The sequence below is a fragment of the Chelonoidis abingdonii genome, chromosome 11, assembly GCF_003597395.2.
Source record: "Chelonoidis abingdonii isolate Lonesome George chromosome 11, CheloAbing_2.0, whole genome shotgun sequence".
Lineage (NCBI taxonomy): Eukaryota > Metazoa > Chordata > Testudines > Testudinidae > Chelonoidis > Chelonoidis abingdonii.
In genome coordinates, this window is record NC_133779.1 from 5688389 (window position 1) to 5709586 (window position 21198).

General features: G+C 61.3%; 2 protein-coding genes across 4 annotated transcripts in view; both read right to left on the minus strand.

Annotated features, from left to right (window-relative positions):
- The window catches only part of DMWD (DM1 locus, WD repeat containing), an 11665-nt gene extending 11522 nt beyond the window's left edge, over window positions 1-143 (minus strand). Inside the window, exon 1 of the mRNA XM_032797957.1 lies at window positions 102-143. Within this exon, the coding sequence (XP_032653848.1) occupies window positions 102-143 (42 nt within the window). The remainder of the gene's footprint in view (window positions 1-101) is intronic.
- A 21-nt stretch (window positions 144-164) lies between these two features.
- Window positions 165-20633, minus strand: SYMPK (symplekin scaffold protein). Of its 3 annotated transcripts, none has more exons than XM_032797969.2 (27): window positions 20545-20633; window positions 19591-19842; window positions 18412-18477; window positions 17901-17954; window positions 17296-17369; window positions 16464-16590; window positions 15905-16154; window positions 15560-15730; window positions 15021-15260; window positions 14236-14390; window positions 13266-13416; window positions 12565-12778; window positions 10792-10942; window positions 10479-10714; window positions 9741-9822; window positions 9292-9405; window positions 8783-8930; window positions 8107-8267; window positions 5914-6022; window positions 5573-5673; window positions 4915-5005; window positions 4427-4528; window positions 3957-4144; window positions 2441-2617; window positions 1626-1715; window positions 1012-1317; window positions 165-450 (listed from the first exon to the last, which is right to left on the minus strand). In XM_032797969.2, the coding sequence occupies exons 2-27, from the start codon at window positions 19696-19698 to the stop codon at window positions 280-282; spliced, it is 3837 nt and encodes a 1278-aa protein (XP_032653860.1). In that variant the 5' UTR covers window positions 19699-19842; window positions 20545-20633; the 3' UTR covers window positions 165-279. The 3 variants fall into 3 exon arrangements, with proteins under 3 accessions (XP_032653860.1, XP_074926769.1, XP_032653859.1); XM_075070668.1 differs by having other exon boundaries at window positions 12565-12799; XM_032797968.2 differs by lacking the exon at window positions 20545-20633 and having other exon boundaries at window positions 12565-12799; window positions 19591-19845.
- Between the last annotated feature and the right edge of the window lie 565 nt (window positions 20634-21198).

Consider the following 21198-nt stretch of genomic DNA (forward strand, 5'->3'; position numbering starts at 1 on the left):
CCCTCCCCCATCCCTCCACCAGCCCCACCCACTCCCCCTCCCCCATCCCTCACCTACCCACCCCCAGCTCCCTTTCTCCCCTGGAGGAGGCTGCTCCGGACGGTCAGGGAGATGAAGCCGGCGGTGGGAGGGATGTGCCCCATGCAGACAAAGAGGCAGAAGACCCAGGAACAGCGACTCTTTATTTAGCCCAGAGCCAGGCCCTTAGCTGTGCAGTTTCTGCTCCTCCCCACCTTCCCCCCAGAGTATCTTTGCCCTCCACGGGGCGGCACTGCCCCATCAGCTCTCTGCTTTCTGCTCCTGCTCCTTGCCAGGCTCTGGCAGCTCCTCCGGCTGGCTGACAGGCTGGGGCCCGCTGGGCACCGGCTCATCCGGTGTGAGGCTCTCGGGCTTGCTCTCTGCTTCCCCGTCGGCGGCGCTGCTGGCTCCCGCCTCCTTGCTCTTCGCTTCCTGGTGTGGGGCAGGGAAAGGGGATAGACAAGATGCCTCATGAATGGAGACACCCCAGCCCCACAGCCGGACAGACCAAGGGACCCATTGTTGAGCTGGCTTCTAGCTTTAACTGCCACCCCGACCCCCACAAGGGGATGATGTCATCCCCACCTGGGATCTCTTCAACTGTCCCTCACTCATCCTGGGGCAATCCCCGCCCCCCCTCCAAGATCTCTACATCAGCCTCGGTTTCCCACCCTCAGGCAGGAAGGAGAGGGGTCAAAGGCACTGGGCAGGCCCTTGGCTCCATCCTTTGACCAATGAGACCAGTGGCTCCACAGGGGTTCAGTGGGGGAGCCACATTGACCACCATGGGGCAGGGCCCCTGATGCTGCAGTGTTTGGGGAGGGCCCCCGGTACCCAGCAGCACTCCCTGTATCCCCCTCTGTGCTAGGGGACGCTGGGGGCCAAGAAGTAGGAAGCTTTGAGGCCAGCGGGGGGTTAATGGGACCCTGGCTGGGTGCAGCCCTGACTCCATGCACGAGCTCTGCCAAGCCTCCGCCTACCCCCAGAACGTACCTTTGCAGGTAGGGGCCCCTCCACGCTGGAGTCCAACAGGGACCCATCTCCGCCTGAACCCTCTTCTTCCTCCTGCATGCTGATGAAGATGGTGGGTGTTTCTACCTCGGGCCCCTCCGCCCGGAAGTCCATGGGCTCTTCGGGGGGCAGCGGTGCCAGGGCGTGGGCAGGGCGCGGCTGGCTGGCAGGCTGCTTCAGTTTCTGCTCCTCCTCCAGCTGGCGTTTGAGAGCCTTCTCCTGGGCCAGCCGCAGAGCGATCATGTCCTGAGACATGCGTGGGAGGAGGGGCACTGGTTCCAGCTCCTCCTGCCCGGGGACAAAGCACCATCAGCCAGGGAAGGGACCCCTCCCCTCCCTTCAAGTTGGGGTAGCAAAGGACTCCCCTCAGCGAGGCTGGGCTGGGGACCCCGCTCCCTGCCAGCCTGCGGGGGGAATAGACGAGGCCCGGCCCACAGACCCTGGGCCTCTGCAGCAGAGCATTAACCACAGGGCTGGTCTGAGAGTCCTCCCACAGCACCTCTCTGAGCGCACAGCTCTGTTCTGCACCTTCAGGCACTGACTGACTCTCTCCCCGGCCCAGTTCCCAGCCTCCCAGCCCAGGCGTCTCTGCTCACCTCCTCCAGCGGCTGGGAGTCTTTCACCTCCACCTCCTGCTTGCTGTTGGCTTCCAGGATGGCCATGGTGGAGTTGGGGACATGCGCTTGCTGTGAAGGGTGGGGAGGGGAAAGAGGGGCTGGGTGAGCAAAGCATGTGGGAGCACGGGTCCGCGCACCCAGTGCCCGCTGCCTGGGCTCCAGCCTCTCCCCTGCCCTAGGAACAGCCAGCTCCCAACTGGAGCGAGAGGCCAGCCCGTGAGGACCTACCCTGGGATGGGGGAAGAACTGTCCTGGGGAGCAGTCCCTAGTCGCAGCAGGTGAGTTTAAGGCTGAGCACAGGCTGACAGCCGCCCCTGGGGGCCTGGGGAGCTGTCCCCTGTAGGGGAGAGATGGGAGCCCCACTGCTTGGGAGGGACACAGCCAAACAGGGACAGAGCCCAGCACACTATAAGGCAAACTTGAACCAGGCTCCAAGAGATGCTGGGACTAGGGCCACCCTCCTCCTGCTGAGGGCTGGGGACTCACAGCCTGACTCCCCACCTGCCCCAGTGCAGGTGGGGTGGGCAGGAGGGCGATGGGGGGGTGCTGGAGCCCTGAGGGAACTGGGTGAGAACAAACCCTAAAGAAAGCTCCATTCTCTCCACCCCCACCTTGGTTAGACTGAAGGGAAGCACTGCATGCTGGGGCCTGCAGTCTGTCCATAATTATTAAAGGGGAGGGCAGCTGCATACCCCCCCCCATCACTTGTGTGCCCTCCCCCACCCCCCAGGATTACACTCAGCCCCCAGTCTCCTGCACGACCCCCCTCTGCCCTCCAGGGGGCAGGCCAGTACCTGGTGCGGGGTGAAGGAGCGGACGTGGGCCAGCAGGGGCTCGCGCAGCTCGGGGCACTTCTCGAAGACGGCGCTGAGCTGCTGCGGAGGGAGCTGCAGGATGACCTGGAAGGACTGGGGCTTGGTGCGCTGGCAGCATTTGATGAAGCCCTCCCACACTTTGGGGTACTTCCACACCTGGGAAGACTAAGGGGGGAGTTAAGAGAGGGGCCTTTCCACTGTGCCCTCCCCCGCACACCCACATATGGGCCCAAAGGGCAGCCAATTCAGCCAGCCCTCCACATGTCAGCGGGTCACCCTGGCTCTGGCCAGGGCTTTGCTGGGGCATGAGCCAGGCGTTCCTCTGCTGGGAAGCAGCCAGCCACCTGTATCCCCATCGCAGCCTTTTCAGAGCTGGGGAGATGCCCACCCAGAGGCAGTGCTGAGAGCCAGGCCGGCTGGTGGAGCAGCGAGGGGGCAAGGCGCACCTGGAGCAGGGCAGAGGCCTGGTGTTGTCACATGCACCTCCGGAGCCCTAGCCCGAGGGGGAACAGGGCTGAGAAATGGAGAGACCTGGGCTGTCTGGGGGACAGGCGAAGAGTTGCCTCTCCCTCAGCTACTTCGGAGAAATCGCCTTCCTTGGCCCTAGGATGCGGCCACCTCTGGGGAGGAACTCACCAGCTGGTCAACAGCTAGATGCCACCAGCGCGTGGCAGTTTAGGACAAGTAAGTGCAGACTAAGGGCAAGGAGTGGGGCTGAGGGAGGCCGAAGAAAGGAGGAGGAGGAACGGGCCAGGACAGTGGACACAACAGAAGCCAGCGACGGGATCTTGGGGTGATGGCTCAGCTGGAAGATGACAATGCCAGTTCCAGAGCCCCCTAGTCCCAGGGCACTGGCTTAACAGGGCTTCAGCAAGACGAGCTGCTTCTAGTGGATCATCCCTCCTCACTCATAGACTCAGACTTTAAGATCAGAAGGGACCATTACGATCTTCTAGTCCGGTCTTCTGCTCAATGCAGGCCACAAAATCTCACCCACCCCTCTTGTAACAAACCCCTGACCTATGTCTGAGCTACTGAGGTCCTCAACTTGTGGTTTAAAGACTTCAAGGGGCAGAGAATCCTCCAGCAAGTGACCTGTGCCCCACGCTGCAGAAGAAGGCGAAAACCCCCCAGGGCCTCTGCCAATCTGCCCCAGAGGAAAATTCCTTCCCAACCCCACATATGGCAATCAGTTAAACCCTGAGCATGTGGGCAAGACTCACCAGCCAGGCACCCAGGAAAGAATTCTCTGTAGTAACTCAGATCCCACCCGATCTAGTGTCCCATCACAGGCCATTGGGCATATTTACTGTTAATACTCAAAGATCAATTAATTGCCAAAATTAGGCTATCCCATCATACCATCCCCTCCATAAACTCCTTAGAAGCCCTGGGATTTCCGGGGGCTAACCCAACCCAGCTTAGCTTGGGCTGGGGTCCCAGCGCTAGGCTGCCTGGCCAGGCTGCAGGAGGCGCCGCAGGGCCAGGTTCCCACCTGCTTCATGATGAGGCGGGACAGGACGTTCATGACAAAGCCGCCCAGGCGTGGGTACATGGTCAGCGACTGGATGACGGTCCTCATGAGCAGTATGGGCAGGGGGCTCTGTTCCATCAGCTGCTGCATCACCACGGCCAGCACCTCCGACGTGTAGACGTTCCTCTCCCCGAAACACAGGTTGGTGGCTGTGGGAGGAAGAGATGACCTCAGTCGAGGCCGCCGGGCATTTGGGGGTGTCGCTGAGACACACGGAGAGGCAGAGAAGGGAGCAGGTCGCCAGTGGGCGTGAGACGAGAAGCCGGCAGTCCCGGCTCCCACCCGTGGGCCAGCCTGCTGCCAGTCAAGGGGAAGGAGGAAGAGGCAAGACAGTGAAATCAGGGCAGAGGCGCAGGCAGCCAAAGGATTGGCTCAGCAGATGCAGCCATCCCCGCTGTCCGACTCCACCCAGGGTTCCAGCACCCTCTTACCTTTGATGATGGATTTCATGTCGCACTTGGCGGAGTCGATGTTGTGCAAGGCGATGAGCAGCTCCCCAGGGTTCAGGGGGGACACGGCCGAATTCCCTTCCCCTGCATAGGGCAAAGAGAGGGAGGCTGAGCTGGGAGGCCGGACTGTCTGTGCAGACCCACTGTGCCCTAGTGGGAGGCTTGTGCTGGGTGGCATAGGGCCCTGCTGCCCAGATCGGTTTCTCCCCCAGGCTCCCCACAAGAGACACACGAGCTGGGGCTCCTGAAACTTCCCAGGCTCAGGCTTCTCCCTGGCTGGGCCGTGAAGCTCCTACCACCACCTGGAATGGACGTGGCAGGACTGACCCCCAACTGTCCTCCCACTCAGTGTCATGGCACCATTGCCCCCCGCCCCCCAGGGTTCGTCGGTGCCAGTCCATCTCCCAGCATCACATTGGCAGCTGGCCCTGCAGAACAGAGAAATCATGGCCCCTCGGCTCGGCACCTACCATGCTGAGTCCCCAAGAGGCGGTTGAACACCTCCTTCACCACGATAGGGTTCAGCTTGATGAGCTTGGGCAGAGCCTGGATCACCTCTTTCTGGAGCAGGGAGAAGAGAAAGGGAGAGCTTGGCAGCTATCGGTTATGCCACATGACCCTCTGGCCTATTTAACACAGGGGAGACCGAGGCACGGCAAGGGGACAGGATGGACTTGGGGTCACACTCAGCCAGTGACAAACCCAGGAACGGAACCCAGGAGTCCTGGCTCCCAGCCCTCGCCCCCCCTGCACTCTATCCACTAGATGCCACTCCCCACCTCCCCGAGAATGGAACCCAGCAGTCTTTGCTCCCAGCCCCTTACCCCGCTCTCACCACTTAGACCCCATTCCAAATGGAACCCAAAAGTCCTGGCTCCCAGCCCCCGTCCCTGCTCTGTCCATTAGACCCCAACTCCCGCCAGGGTTAGAACCCAGCAGTCTTGGCTCCCAGCTCCCAAACTCCCCTGCTCTAACCACTAGAGCCTACTGTTTCCCATAAGAACAGTCTCCCCCAGGCAGTGACTGTCCAGCCACTCCTCTACTCTGGCTGTGGCAGCAGCTGGGCCAGGCAAGACGCCAGGAGCCCTGTCTGGCTCAGCAGCGCCCACCAGGCCTCACGGGTCCTACCTTCTCCAGGCCGTTGAGGACGGGGATGAGGAACCGGACGTCTGGGAGCCGCTTGTGGTAGAGATCACGAACTCGCTTCACCAGCTCAGGAGACGGGGGCACTGCAAGAGCAAGGGGAGGTCAGCGCTGGGGGAAGGGCTAGAGAGCAGGCGGGAGAGCCCGGCTGTGAAGAAAGCTTGGGAAGCAACAGTCCCATTTGAGGGGAAACTGAGGCACGGGGCAGGGCAGCCAGCCAGGGAGAAAAGCCAGCAGCCCTGGTCTAGCCCTCCGAATGCCCACCCATCTGGACGGTGGTGCCTGCCGGGGTATAACAGTGGTAGTGCAGGGCAGGGCACTGATACCTTTATCTGTCAGGCTGTGCAGACATCGGGTCACCAGGGTCTCGGCCCCTTTGGGGCAGTTCTCCACCAGCAGCAGCAGCTCCGGGGAGTTCATCCCCATCCCGCGGATCTGGCCAAGGAAGGGGAGAGATAGAAAAGGCAGTCTCAGAGGATAATCACCACAGATCGCGGGGGGAAGGAACCAACTGTGCCAAGTCAGCACATGCAACATGGCTGTGACTCCACCCCCCAGCCAATCCCCAAGCGAACCCAGCCAGTGGAACGCAGCCGAGTACCCCAAATCCCCACGCCCCTGGGACCCTCCCCACCCTGCTGCAAGGTGGCCCAGCAGCTGGCTAACCCGATCCGTGCAGCACGGCCAGGTAATGCTCTTTGTTTGTACCTTCTCCGCCAGAGGCTGGAGTCTGCATGGGATGCTCCTGCTTTAGGTTCTGTTCAGAAAAGGCAAAGGGGGATGGACAGAGGCTGTAAGCAGATCACAGACCCCAGGCTGGCTGCTCACCAGAGATGGCTCTGAGCCATGGTCAGGAGTGGTCTGGGGGATAACAGGGTTATACGGAATGGCCAGCATGGATTTGTCAAGAACAAATCATCCCAAACCAACCTCATTTCCTTCTCCAACAGGGGTACTGATCTCAGAGGTAGGGGAAAGCAGACAGGATGCAGCTTGATTTTAGTCAGGTTGCACAGTTCTGCCTGACAGTCTCAGAAGCAAACTAAGGAAATGCGCTCTACATGGAATTACGATAAGGTGGGGGCACAAAGCGCAACGGTTCGATGCCCAACTGAGAGGAAGTATCTATCGGGGTCCCACAGGAGTCGGTCTTGGGTCCGCTTCAGTATTTTCATTGCTGACCCAGAGAACGGGGTAGAGTGTGAGATTATAAAACCTGCAGCTGACCCCAAGCTGGGAGGGGTGCAAGCACTCTGGAGGGGAGGGTTAGAATTCAGCAAAAAGAAATTCCATCAAGGTGTGTGCAAAGTACTGCACTTAGGACGGAAAAAATCAAACTCACAGCTACAAAATGGGGAATAATCAGGGGGTCGTACTGCTGAAAAGGAGCTGGGCGTTAGGGTGGATCGCACATTGAATTTGAGCCAAGAATCTGATGCAGCCGTAAAAAAGGCGAACATTGTTCTGGGTGTATTAACGGAAGTGTAGCAGGAAAGAAATGGGGTATAACTGCACTGCTGTACTTGGCCCCAGGGAAGGCCCCAGCTGGAGAACAGGGTCCAGTTCTGGGTGCCACATTTCAGGAAAGATGTGGACAAACTGGAGAGAGAGTCCAGAGAAGAGCAAGAGAAATGATCCAAGGTTTCAAAAACCTGGCCTAGGAGGAAAGGTTAAAAAAAAAAAAACTGGGCACATTTAGCCTTGAGAAAAGAAGCCTGAGCAGGGAGCGGAGAACAGTTGTCAAATTCATTAAGGGCTGGTAGACAGAGGACAGGGATCAATCATCCTCCCTTCAGTGGACATGGAAAACAAGCAGCAGTGGGCTTAATCTGCAGCGAGGGAGACTGAGGTGAGATATTAGGACAAAAACTTTCCAGCTCTCAGGGAGTTCGGCTCCGGAACAGGCTTCCCAGTGAGGCCGAGGGATCCCCATCATTGCAGGATTTTAAAATCAGGCTGGAAAAACCCCTGTCAGGGCTGGGGCTAGGTTGGCTTGGCCTGGCCAGGCCACAGCGCATGGGGGCCCCTTCCAGCTGGGGGTTTCTGGACTTCAGAACAGTTGATCGACCCAGCTTTAAGCCAGCTGTCAATCATCCATTAACCCTTTTATTTCGAACCTGAACTTTAATAGAAAGCGTGACCCACCTGTCTGAATCATTATTAGGTGTATTATGGTAGCGCCTAGGAACCACAGTCACAGCCAGGAACCCACTGTGCTAGGCACTGTACTTTTGCTTTGCTATTAGATGTATTATGGGAGCATCTAGGCATTCTGGTCACAGAGCAGCCTCCCACGGTGCTAGGAGCTGTACAAACAGTGTGAAGATGGTCCCTGTCCCAAGAGACTAGCTTGGAATTCAGTCTCCAGTCCTGGGCTCAGACAGTTCCAAGTCAACAGGCCCCGACGCCCCTTTGCTTTGGGGTCGGCCTTGCAGTGGCCACAGTTCGCTGTCCCACCCACACAGACAGCCCTGGACCGCTGCAGGGGGTCCCCGCAGAGCCTTTCCCAGCGTGCTTACCGGCTGCTCAATGACCCTCAGCACAGTGCGCTTGATGTCAGCGATGGCCTCCGTGTAGACCGACGCCAGCTCGTGGATCAGCTTGTGGTTCTGCGGCAGCAGGGCCAGGTAGAGGTACAGACACTGCTTGACGGTCTCCTCGGTCCAGGGAGCAGCCACCTCTGCACGACAAGGGAGGGAGATCGGTCGGGGGGCTCCCAGCGAACAACCGCAGCTGGAGAACCAGGGGAAAGAGCAGCGGCTGCCCCGACCTCTGGCGACAGCCCAGCAGGGAACTGAGGGACGGGCTCAGATTGCAGAAAGGGGCCAGTGGCTGGCCCCATTAACTCTAAGGAGAGGCTCTTGGATCCTTGGCAATGGAAGCAGCGGATGGCTACCAGCACAGCGGGGTTGAAGCGCTAACCACAGCAATGCTGGCTCGTGGGCAGAACCCAGCCATGGGCCTGAGATGCCCTGGAATTCCCCGTGGCTACGAGCACAGGCCTCCTTCCTCTAATGACCGAGTGGGGAGCAGCCACCAGTACCAGGCTGGAGGACCCCCACATTGCTGGTGCCGCAGCCCAGCGCAGTAGGGGAGATCTGACCCACCAGCTAGTGACACTGAGAAGTGTCCCCCCAGGACAGCAGCCCAGGTTCACTGGTCGTCCCCACCCCATGCATGGCCCCGCCTTGTTACCTGTGTCCTTGTCGGCGCCGAAGAGCACAGACGGGGGGTTGGGGTGCACCAGGAGCTGTAGGTAGTTCAGCGCAAACTTCTCCACGTACTCCCGCAGCTGATCCTTCTCGTACATGCGCTTGATGAAGAGGATCGCCTGCTGGCGGACCTGCGGGGCAGATGCGGCGTGAGAGGGGAGCGCTCACCCAGCACTGAGGGGCAGCCACCTCTGGGGCAGGGGGCAGCTGAAGACAGCTGCACAGCAATGCCCCACGAGCGCACCAGTGCTGGGGGATAGAGGACTGGGATCTGGCTAGGACGCCACTGGGAACTCTCCGTCTCGCTCAGGACGCTGGGGGAGCAGTGAGGAGCTGAGTTACGGGTCTCATCGGCAGGATTCCTGAGACTTCGCAGCCAGGACAGCGGGGGGCTAGCCTGAGGCAGTACCTCGGGGGATGAGCCAGGCTGAATGAAAGCACAGAGGGGCTGGACAATACCACAAGACACTGGCTCCCGGTTGCCTGACGCACCTTGTCCTTCTCGTGGGAGCTGAGGTCCAGCAGCACGTGCAGATACTGGAACTGCCTGGACGGGCGCTTGAAGATCAGGTCCCGGAGGGTGGACATCCCCAGGTAGGTGCGGCTCTGCGATAGACCACCTCAGTGAGCAGATGGTCCCCCAGGGGCTCAGCTTGGCACCCCCCACCCCCCTTCACAGGCTTGGGAATCAGCTCCATGCATTCAGCCGGAGGAGCTCGATCTAATGCGGACAGGCAAGTGGCAGGTGAGGGATGCGGGTGGTAGGGTGGGAATCACAGGAGCCTGCCCGCAGATACTGGGTGCACACACCATGTGACAGGGAGATGCCAGCCCCGCCCTGCCCCCCTGCAAGAGGGATCAGTGGGGTCGGTTAGGATCTTCTTAGGCAAGGACGATGCCTCTTTAATAGCTGCTCTCCCCATCCTGCTCCTCAAACCCACCTCATCCTCGCAGTACTTGCGGATCACCTCCAGGGCACTCTCTGTGATGAGTGGGGCTTCCAGCACCATCCTGGTGAAGATCCTGCAGGAGGCGCACACACAGACCATCACCACCAGGCTGCAGCCCTCAGGTTCCCTTAGAAAAGGGGCCCTTCGCCTGCCCCGGAGATGCAGCCACCTCTGGGGTGGGCCAGGGCCGGAAAAGGGAGAGAACCCCTGCCCCGTGACATTATCCAGGATGTTTAGGACAGGAAGTGCAGGCAGATGTCTCCAGCTGAGGGTGCTGGCACCAGAGCCCTTTCACCCCCATGCTGGGATGGACTGAGGATGCTCATTGCTTTGTGATGGGGACACCTGCCCCCTGGAAACCCTTCCTAGCATGGCAGGGAGGGCCAGGCTGGCAGTCCCATGACACGGCAGGGAGCTGGTCCCAGCAGAAGCGTTAGTTACGCTGCGCTGGTCACGCTGATGGAGCCCTAGCTGCTGCAGGCAGGACACTGCTGGGAGGAAGCTCGCAGCCCTGGAGCCCGAGTTAGGCACTGCTGGGAGGAAGCTCACAGCACTGACATCCCAGCAGGGTCACAGCTCATGGCACAGGCTAAGTTCACGGCAGGAGATGGCAGGGAGCATGTCCCGGACCCAGGCTAGTCTGGGTCCAGACCAATGACTCAGGCTGGGAAGGCTCCGCCTCTCAACTCCTCCCCCCTGAAGCTCCGCCCCCACAGCGAGGCCACTCACCCATCCTTCTGGTCTGGCTTCTCCTGCAGGCCGGAAAGCAGGCCGATGAGGCACTCGTCGTAGCTCTCTAGGGAGCCGGACGGGTACTTGCTCAGGTAGGCGTTGTACTCCTGGTACAGCCAGGCAAAGGCCAGGTCCAGCCGGTTGCGGATGTCGTCCAGGATGAAGGCCAAGACCTCGCTTTTCAGGGGCACGTCAAACTGGGTCACCAGGGATGAGAGGATCTTGACACGGGCCTGGAGAGAAGAGAAGGGGAGGGTCAGGCATGGACAGGACCCAGGCCCTGCTGTGCTGCGGCCGAGCTGGTGCCTACCTGGGCCGCCCCGCTGCAGGCGACAGCTCTTTCTGAGCACAGGATCCGCTTCACAGCTCCCAGCTTCAGCTTCTCCATCTGCACGTCCGTCAGTGGCTTGATCGCGTCGCTCAGGCGGAAAACCTTCTTGCGCCCACAGGCGCCTGCCAGCCTAGAGCGGGGAGTTAGAGCGTGGCTCAGTGCCGGAGGGGGGCACAGTTTGTAACGCTCTCACAAACCACTCACGTCTCAGATTACCTGTTCGGCTTGGCAGCGCTACCCACCAAGCACAGCGGGAAGGCCCCAGGCATCTGGGCAATGGGAACATGCCATCAAGAGCTGGCTCGACTCAACACACGTCATGGGGCATTGGGAGAAATCAGCGCCTGAGCATTAATGGTAGCAGGGGGCTCAGGCAGGACCAGGAACTCAACAGGGCTTGGCAGCTGGAGGACAACAGACTGGAGGGGGCAGAGAGGTGTGTAAGCAATGAGGACACAGAGAGACCCCGGGATGGACCCCATCGGAGCCTGCATGGCTCCCGCCAGGACAAAGTGCCATAACCTCCGCACCTTTTCTCTGACCTAAAGCCCTCCGAGTGGTATTGGTGGAAGGGCTCATGGAGTGGCGTCCCGCAGGGATCGGTTCTGTTCCATATCTTCATCAGTGATTTAGATAATGGCATAGAGAGTACACTTATAAAGTTTGCGGATGATACCAAGCTGGGAGGGGTTGCAAGCGTTTTGGAGGACAGGATTAAAATTCAAAATGATCTGAACAAACTGGAGAAATGATCTGAAGGAAATAGGGTGAAATTCAATAAGGGCAAATGCAAAGTGCTCCACTTGGGAAGGAACAGTCAGTTGCACACGTACAAAACGGGAAATGGCTGCCTAGGTAGGAGCCTGCGGAAAGGGATCTGGGGGTCACAGTGGATCACAAGCTAAATATGAGTCAATAGAGTAAAGCTGTTGCAAAAAAAATCAAACGTCCTTCTGGGCTGTATTAGCAGGAGTGTTGTAAGCCAGACACAAGAAGTCATTCTGCCGCTCTGCTCCACGCTGATTAAGCCTCAGCTGGAGGATTGCGTCCAGTTCTGGGCACCACATTTCAGGAAAGATGTGGACAAATTGGAGAGTCCAGAGAAGAGCAACAAACCCGATGAAAGGGCTAGAAAACATGAGCTATGAGGGACGACTGGATGAATTGGGTTTGTTAAGTCTGGAGAAGAGAAGACTGAGCGGGGACATGACAACAGTTTCAGGGAGATAACAGGTGGTTACAAGGAGGAGGGTGAAAATTGTTCTCGTTAACCTCTGAGGACAGGACAAGAAGCAATGGGCTTAAATTGCAGCCAGGGCGGTTTAGGTCAGACATTAGGAACAGGTTCCTGTCCGGGTAGCTAAGCCCAGGGAGGGTTGGAATCTCAGTCCCTGCAGGTTTTTAAGAGCAGACTGGATGAACAGCTGGCAGGGGTGGGCAAGTTATTACATGGTCCTAGTTGCCCTCTCGAGGTCCCTCCTGGGCCTAGGATTCTACGATGCTCTGGTGCAGGGACTCGGAGCTGACTCTTCCGCAGCACCCCCTGCCGCCCGCTGGGAGCTCTGCCTAGCCAGTCTGACAGGCAGACTCCTGCTTGGAGAGGTTTCACCCCATCGGGGATCAGTGCTTGTTAGTATCTGCAGCGCCGCCAGACAGCCCTGGAAAGGGCGCGACCTCTTGGGGTACCTCCCGGGAGCCTATAAACCCCGGGCTCAGCACAGACCCTGAGTGCCCTCCCCCGAAAGGCCTCACCTGGGCTGAGTGGCCGGGATGATGGGCTCCGGCCGCCGCTTGGCTTGGGGGGCCTCTTGCTCCAGGAGGATAGTGACGCAGCCCTGTGCCCCCAGCACGGAGATGGCCTGCCCCTGGGACAGCGAGGACAGGCGCCGTTTGATGAGCACGCTCTCGGGCTTCGCCAGCTTCTCCTCCTTCGGCTCCTCCTTCAGCAGTTTGGTGTGCTCCACGCCTGGGGGACGGGGAGAGGAGCCTGTGCCAAGGAGTCGTCTTACTCACGGTGCCCTCGCGAGGCCAGGCAGAGCCATTTGGCCCCCGGGCACCAGCCCCAGGGGAAGGAGAGTGGAGGCGGGAAACAAGAGCTGCAGTTACCCCCAGCTTAGCTGACACCCCTCAATCCCAATCCACAGCCCCCTGCTAGCCTAGCCCCGCCCCAGCTCATCCAGTGCCCCTCACTCCTGACCCGCAGCTCCCTGCTAGCCCAGCCCTGGGCTCCCCCCAGCTTTGCCTGCACCCCTCACTCCGGACCTGCACGCCCACCCCCCAGCTGGCAGTGAGGAATCTTGTGGACGGGGAGGGCTCCTGAAGGCTGAGGAGGCAGGGAGCCGATAAGCAGAGGATATGGCACGAGTCTGAGGTCTCCCCGTCGTTAGCTCCCCTTCCCCCCCGAGCTCTACCTGTGCTACAAGGGAGCCCCCCACTCCCTCCAGCAGACGTACCTGGCCCAAGCCCTGCGGCCGTCATCTGGGTGGCCATCAGGCGGGCGAGATGCTTGATCTGGGCGTCTGTACCAGCCGACTCCACAGGGGTGTAGGTGGCTTGGAAGGAGGCGGGCATGGTGTCGGGCAGGTACACCATGCTGATCAGCACCTGGGGCAGGAGAGGCAGGACATGGCTGTGACGCAGCCCGTTGGGGGGCGTCTTGCAGAAGGCGCTGCTCCTACGGTCCCCAGGCCCTGCGCTCTAGGCCTACCCCCCACCTCCCCAGCTTGCTGAGGCCAAGAGCCATTTCCAGCAGCGAGGCCCCCCAGCTTCCCACCAGGCCAACAGAGTGTGCCCCCTGCTGAGCCCCCGCCCTGCTCCACAGCCCAGCGCCCCCTGCTAAGCCCCCCCCCCAGCTCTCCATGGCCCAGCGCCCCCATCCTGCTCCCTGCAGCCCAGTGCGCCCCTGCTGAGCACCCCCCGCCTGCAGCGCCCCAGCTCCCCACAGCCCAGTGCCCCCCGCTGAGCCCCAAGCCCGCTCCCCGCGGCCCAGCACCCCTCCTGAGCCTCCGCCCCAGCTCTCTGCAGCACAGCGCCCCCTGCTGAGCCCCTGCCCAACTGCACCGCAGCCCAGCGCCTCCCCAGCAGCACACTGGGGTCAGCACTGATTGCAAGGTGAGACTGCCCCAAGCTGAGCCCCCTTTCATACTCCCGCAGCACAGAGACCCCATGCACCATGGCATTGAGGTCAGCACTGACTGTGAGGGGAGAGCGCCCCCTGCTGAGCTGTCCCGTGCCCCGAACCACCTGGATTTCCCCACAGGTCTCCCGTCCCGCAGGCCTGACACTCTTTGGCTTGTGAGCCAGAACAGGAGCCACTGCTCAAGGCCTGGCAGCTGCAGCCCAACACACCCGTCCCCAGGCAGCATGTCTGGAAGGCTGTGCATTTCAGTGGCTAGCACCAAGCCAGGGCCCAACCTCACCCACCAGATTGGCCACGTTGTCTGGTGTCAGCAGGGGCTGCAGGAACTCGGCTGTGATGTCCGTGTCCGAATGGGTGCTGGTCTGGGCAGATGGCTTGGGTGGTGGCGCGGCCACTTGCTCCAGGTCCTTATCCTCGTCGTCCTCCCCGAGAGGCGGCTCTGTGCCGGAAAGCCTGGGGTTAGAGTCGAGGGCACTGCCAGTGCCAGCCCCAGACAGCCAGGGCTGGCGTCATCCCCATTCTGGGCCCGGCAGCAGAGGGCAGGCTCCTGGTAGGTGCCGCAGAGCAGATGCCATGTGCACACAGAGCTACACCTTCCCGGCAGCCCCTGGGACCAGCACCTTAGGGTCCACAGCTGGTATGGCCCCAACAGAGGGGAGGCAGCTTCCGCCCCACACGCTGCCCCTTGCCAACCTTACCCAGCCCTGGGGAGGGATTTCACTGCCTTAGAAACTCCACCTCTAAGGACAAGCTGGCTGCTCCGCGCCTCTGGATCCTTGACTTTGCTGCGCAGGCTGCACCCAGGGGCCCAACTGAGATGATGTCTGGGACACCAGTGCTCCCATGCCTCCACAGTGCCCCCTGCTGGGGGAGGGTGGCACTGGAGTCACTGAGCTGTTCCCTTGATCACCTCCCTCTGGGAACTGGGACAAACTCACTGCTCAGGGGGCCCCCCGGACAGCTCTCAGCTGCCTGCACCCGCTCTCCCAAGGCATCCCACCCCCAGGAACGGTTGCTGCTAAATGGGGCCTCCCAGCAGATCGAGGCCCGCCCTGCCCTGCCCCCTTACCCATCTTCATCTTCTTCAGGGCCGGGTCGCTGTCATCCCGCTGGCGCTTGCGCGGCTCCTTCAGGCTGGGCATGCTGCGGGTGATCTCTGCCTGCTGGGTGCCCAGGTCCACCAGCAGGGTGGTGATCTGCGCCTGGAACTCGAAGGACGAGGGGTGCTTCAGCACGCTCAGCAGGTGCAGCTTCAGGTTCTTGCGGACGCTGCTCACCTGGGACTTAGCCAGCGTCGGCGGCAGGTTGGCTGGCGGGAGGGTGACATGGAAGGGGCGTCAGGTACATAGGAGGGGGGATACCCTAGAAGGGATCCACTGAAGGACGGAGGCTTGAGTTAAGCCTGGGGTCTGGCTCTGAGTAGGGAGTGGGTGCAGGGCGAGGGAGGGGCAGGACGCCTGGGTTCTATTCCTGACCAGGTAGTGGGGGGCGCGGCTGGGAGTCAGGTCAAGCATTGGGATTTCGATCATTAACACACACAAAGCCCAGGGGAAGCCCCAGGCCGAGTGCTGGGCCTAGCAGCTCAGGCCAGGGAGGGGCAGCACTTACCGTGCAGGGTCTCGTAGGCCTGGATCACCTCGGCCATGAACATGGGCCGCTGGCGGGCGATGGAGGCCAGGGAGCCCAGCGCCGCCGTGAGGTTGATGCTGGAGATGGCCGGGTGCACCATGAACTTCAGCAGCTGCTCCAGGGCCGCCTTGCCCTCCTCCCACAGCACATCTGAAAAGCAGGAGCGGGCGGGGTCATGGCACAGGCCACAAGCCATGGGCCGCACAGTGGAAGGCACATTAGGGGTGGGCGAGGGCTGTTTGGGGGCCGTGTGCCAAGGCAGCCAGCGGGACCCCAGTGGGTCACCCGACCCGGCTCCGAGAGCCCTGCTGGGCCCCCACTCACTGTGTTTGATGTAGGGGTGGTCCTTGGGGATGCGGTCGAGGCTGATGTCGTTCTCATGGCGCTTGGGCACGTCCGAGTCGGGCATGCGGGGCGACAGTGTGATGATCAGCCCCTCCACGAACTTGATGGCGTGGGTGCGGATGCCATCGTTGTCCGAGTCCAGCAGCAGGATAATGTCGCTGGCCATGGCCGACACCATCTCCCAGCAGGCCTCCTGCAGGTCGTTGATGACCTTGGACTTCACCATCCACTGCCGGGAGCGAGAAGGGAGGGGTGAGTGCCGAGGCTGGCCACGGAGCACTGACGAGGCTGCTCAGACTGCTGAGCACAGCGCCCCCTGTGGGGACAGGCTGGGCCTGGAGTAGCCAGGCGCTCTCCCCACAGCACCTCCTGCTGGAGCAGCTGGGGCTGGAGTAGCCAGGAGCTCCTCCCCCACCCAGCGCCCTGAAGCACCCCCTGCTGGGAGAGGGAGGGCTGCAGTAGCCAGGAGCTCCTCCCCCAGCCAGCGCCCCCTACTGGGAGAGGCGGGGGCTGCGCAGGCTGGCCGAGGGGCGCTCACCTGCAGCGCCACCTTGTAGAGCTGGGTCATGGCCAGGATGGCCTTCTTCACCACATTGACGTTCTCGTCCTTCAGCAGCATGTTCAGGTTGGCGATGAGCTTCAGCAGCAGCTCGATGTCCCGTTTGCTGGGGGCAGGGGAGAGACAGCAAACTCAGGGGGGGAGAGACAGTGCTGGCTGGAGGTGGGGCAAGCAGCTACTGCAGCAACCAGACCCTTATCCAGGACCAGAGCAACTGGCTTCTGTGGAAACCTCACCCCTTGTACAGGTGGGGAAACTGAGGCAGGCGGAGAGACTCACCAAGGTCACACAGGGAGTCAATGGCAGATCAAGGCATAGAACCCAGGAGTCCTGGCTCCCAGCCCCCCTGCCCTAAACATTTGACTCCAATCCCCTCCCACAGCTAGCAATAGAACCGATAAGTCCTGCCTCTTCACAGCCCCTGTTGTAACCTACCAGGCTCTGCTCACAAGGGGGATCTTAGCTGGAGTCAAGAGATAAGCACCTGTCCTGCCCCGGATGCCACCCCCCAGGCAAAAGCCCAGTCCCTCCGGTTCGTAGGTAGCTGACTTCTCTTCTGCAGGCTGCTGCTGGGACGCTCCTGCTCTGGCTGAAGAGAGCTCCCAGACTCAGCCCCTCCCAGCTGGGGACGCTGTAGGGAGCGGGATGAAAGAGTCCCAGCGGCTGCTGCCTGTGGGGCGTGGGGCAGGAGCTGGCTGGGGGTCCCGTCTAGGTGCTGTACAGACCTGTAGCACCCTGAGAGCTTGGAAGCTGTGGGGGAAGGAGAATTACACCCAGTGGCTCCGGGAGGCAGCAGCAAATCCGTCCTTACCAGGCCTCTTCTATGAAGCCGATGACAAACTTCCGCACCTCGATGGATTTGTCCGCCTGGAAGGCGATGATCTCCTGCAGCCGGAGACGCAGGCGGTTAGGGCCGGCCTCAGCTGCCCAGCAGGCAGCAGAGCTGGCCGAGATGGGAAAGGGGGCCAGGGCAGGGCAGAGTTAGGCTGCCCCCGAGCCACGGCAGGGAGGTGGCTGCAGAAAGCTTTAAGTTAGGCCCAGGTGAGAATATTCACACTCCATGGGCCTGAGTTTGACACTGAGCAGTCTAAGCTGCCAGCCTTGGCACTGCCCAGGACATGGCAGGCTTGAGGGGCATCTGGGGCTCCAGCTGGAAACCCAGCAGCCTTTGGGCAGCCGCTCATACCTCAACCCTCCCCCCCACCATGGGCCCACTGAGCAGGCAGTTAATGCTCTGTGTCGATCCGAGGAGTTCTCCACCTCACTCAGACGTCAGAGGGTTGGGGGGATGCTGAGTGAACGGCCTGCAGCGCCAGCGGTACTGCACCGGCCCTTGTCATGGGCACAAGGAGAGTCAGGAAAGGCTGTTTTCAGAGGAGTCCCCGGCACCCTAACTTGGCACCCAGGGCTACTCACATCCAGGAAGTTATCCAGCAGCGTGGGGTCCTTGTTTATAATTAGTTCCTGGACCTGTGGGGAAAGCAGAACAGCAGGGGGTGAGACCCAGGCAGATGGAGGGGTTTGCAGCATCAGCCATCACCTATCTGCCTCCCCCCAGAGCAGCACCCTGCCCCATGGAATCAGCTGCTGTCCAGCGTTTCTGCAACACCAAGGAGCTCTGCACAGAGCCAGGTGAGCCCAGCAGCAGGTCCTGTCCCTGCAAGGAGCCAGAGTCAGAGAATCCCGGGGAAGCCAGAGGGGGGCCAATGGCTAGAGAGATGGGGAAGGTGTGGGTCCTCAGGAGAAGGCCGGGCAGGAATCTAGGGGGCATGAAAGAAAAGCTGATGCTATTTGACCCTGGCCCTGATGGCTGCACCTTTGACAGGCAGGCACGGGGCCTCGTGCCCCTGTACAGCTCTTCCCAGCTCCCTGCATCCCAGCCCACTGTCATCCCATTGCTGCAGGGAGGAGCAGCGTTCTCGCTCACCTGTTTGAGGAGATTGATTTTAGAGTCGTTGCTGATCAGGGCAGCTTGGTTTAACAGATCCACCACCTGCAGAGAGAGGAGGCACAACGGAATTCAAGACTGGCCCGGCTCCGAGGAATCTCTCGCAAGATGGAGCAAACTGATGAAGGAGGCAACACCCAAGGGCCAAGCTAGGCTGGGAGTTCAGGACAGGCCTAAGTTAAACCGCTCATGCGGCACAAAGCAGCACCACAAGCAGAGACGGCAACCAAGTTAGAAGTGCTGCCCGGTACAGAGGGGCTACACATGGGTAGCTCGAGAGGGGTACGCGATGAATGGCGATGGCTGCCCTGGTGACAGACTCCTGTCCCATTAGCATTATGGTAAGTGCCTAGTGCCTGAGATCAGGTCCTCATTGTGCTAGGCTACCCACACCAGTCTCGTTTCCCTCCGGCGTGGATGCCGCTGTACCATTGTAAAGGTGCTTATATTGGTGAGGGGAAGAGGAATTCTAGAATAAGGCACTTTGATGCCAGAGTAGCTGAGTCCACTCCAGGGTTGCACCAGTGCAATATACCAGGAAAAGTAACACATCCCGATCCTGCGTTAGCGACCCTGGGATAAGAGCCATGCAGACAAGACAGGCCCAGGGAGAGGAAGAGATGTGCCAAAGGTCACTCAGTGGGGCAGCTGCAGAGCCGGGATAGACGCCAGCTCTGCCAAGTCCCAGACTGGTGCCCTGGCCCCGGACTACGCTGCCTCGCAAGAACCTGACAGACCCAGTGAGCACACTGTCCAGAAGGATCACTGAGGGGCATGTCACGTGGCCCCAACATTCACGATACGCTTTGAAACTCGACTGTAATTGGCAAGAGAGGTGAACAGACTGTAACCTGTTCCACTCCCCCTGCCCTGGGGCTGGAATAGAGCCAGCAGCCCCTACAGGGAAAGGCCCTTATCCCAGTCCCAACACCCAGGAGTCAGCCGCTCCCCCTAACCTGGGAATGGTGACCCCTAGAGGGGAAAGGCCCTGTATCCCATTCCCCCAACCCCTGGGCAGCTAGTGTGCAAGACCTGGAGCCAGATCAGAGCCACCTCTCTTGTCCCTGGTCTAGGGCTAACTGGCTAAAAGGGACGAGGGCCTGAGTCCCGGGCCACTTGAACGTTCAGCCTTCGCTGCCTGTTCCCCGCACCACGCACCCTCTCCGAGGTCGTCATGCTGTCTGTGCCGCTGCCCTCCTCCTGGGTGAAGAACTGGGAGGCGATGCTCATGCGGGCATTGCTGCCCTCCCCTGCGCGGCTGGCCATGGCGACGTGGGCACCCGGTGCGTGAACCGTTCCCAGCTGAGAGCGGGACGACGCCCCTGCCAAGGTGTCTGTGCCCTGGGCTGGACGGGTGAGAGAGCAGCTCTGTCTCCCCAGCCCAGGAGGTCCTGGGGCTCTCTGGTCCGGCTGCTAAGAAGGAGACTCATTAGCACCCTGCCCCACACAATCCCTGCCCCCCCCCCATAAAAGCCCAGGCCACCCCACTGCCCCAGTCTAGCACCCTCCCACCCAGATACCCCCAGCCCTCCCTGGCACTACCCAGGCCTGGATGCCCTGTCACCCCACAGGAACTTCAGCCTGCCCCACTGCCCCCATGGGATACCTATCTGCCCCCTGCTCCCCCCAACCCAGCCCCCATCAGCACCACCCCAGGGATCACATCACGGCCAGCAGACCCCCTTTGCCAAGTCCCTAGCCAGTCCCTCCCCGCCTGGCCACCCCGCCTCTGCCCGCCCTCGCAACCCCCCCCATTGTAAACCCCCGTCGGCCCTCCTCCTCACAACCCCCCTCCGCCCCCCAGGCCAGCCCCCTCCCTCGCACCCCCCATTGTAACCCCCTCCGCCGTCCCCTCCCCTGGCCACCCCTCGTAGCCCCCGGCCCGCCGGCCCCCCTGCACCCCCCCAGGCCCCCCTCCCGCAACCCTCTTGTAACCCCCCTCCTACCAGCCCCCTCCCCCTAACCCCCTCATTGTAACCCCCCCTCCGTCGGCCCCCTCCCCCCGCGCCCCTCTCCCTCGCAACGCCCCTACGGCCCCGCACAGGAGCCCCCTCCCCACTCTGCCCGCTCGTAACCGCCGTCCCCCGCCCCCGCTTTCCCGCGCTCACTCACTCTCCTACCCGCTACAAGCCGCTGCCCCTCACGCTCCGCGCGGCCCCGTCCCGGCCGCCATCTTCCCCGGCCCGGGCGGTACGCACTGCGCAGGCGCGCGCCGCAAGGCCGCCTGGGGCATGTAGTTCTGTTGGGTGAAGGGGGCAGGGCGGGGCCGCCGCGGTGGGTGCTGGGTAACCGAGTCCGTCGCCTGGTGCTGCCTGCCGGGGAGAGGGGGCTTGGTACAGCTCCCTCCTGCCCTTTGACCAAGGAACCCAGCCACAGCGATCTCTCCTCGGTGCCCTTTGACCCTTGACCTCACCGCCATGATCATAGCAGCTTCCCTTTGATACCCTTTGACCCTCTGACCCCGGTCTCAGCAGCCTCCCCAATAGGGTGACCAGACTACGTGGGGGGGCCACAGGCTCACAGCCCCCACCGGAGCCATGGGGGAAGGGAGCACACAGCCCTAGGAAGCTGCGAGGGGGGAGGAGTCTGGGGCAGGCACCGCCCCCACAGCTCGAATTGGCCCAGGTCCTAGCCAATGGGAGCTGCGGAGCCGGCGCTCATGACGGGGGCAGCGTGCAGAGCCCCCTGGCTACCTCTGTGCCTTGGAGCCAGAGGGAGATGAGGCCTCTTCTGGGGAGCTGTGTGGAGCCAAGTAGGGAGCCAACC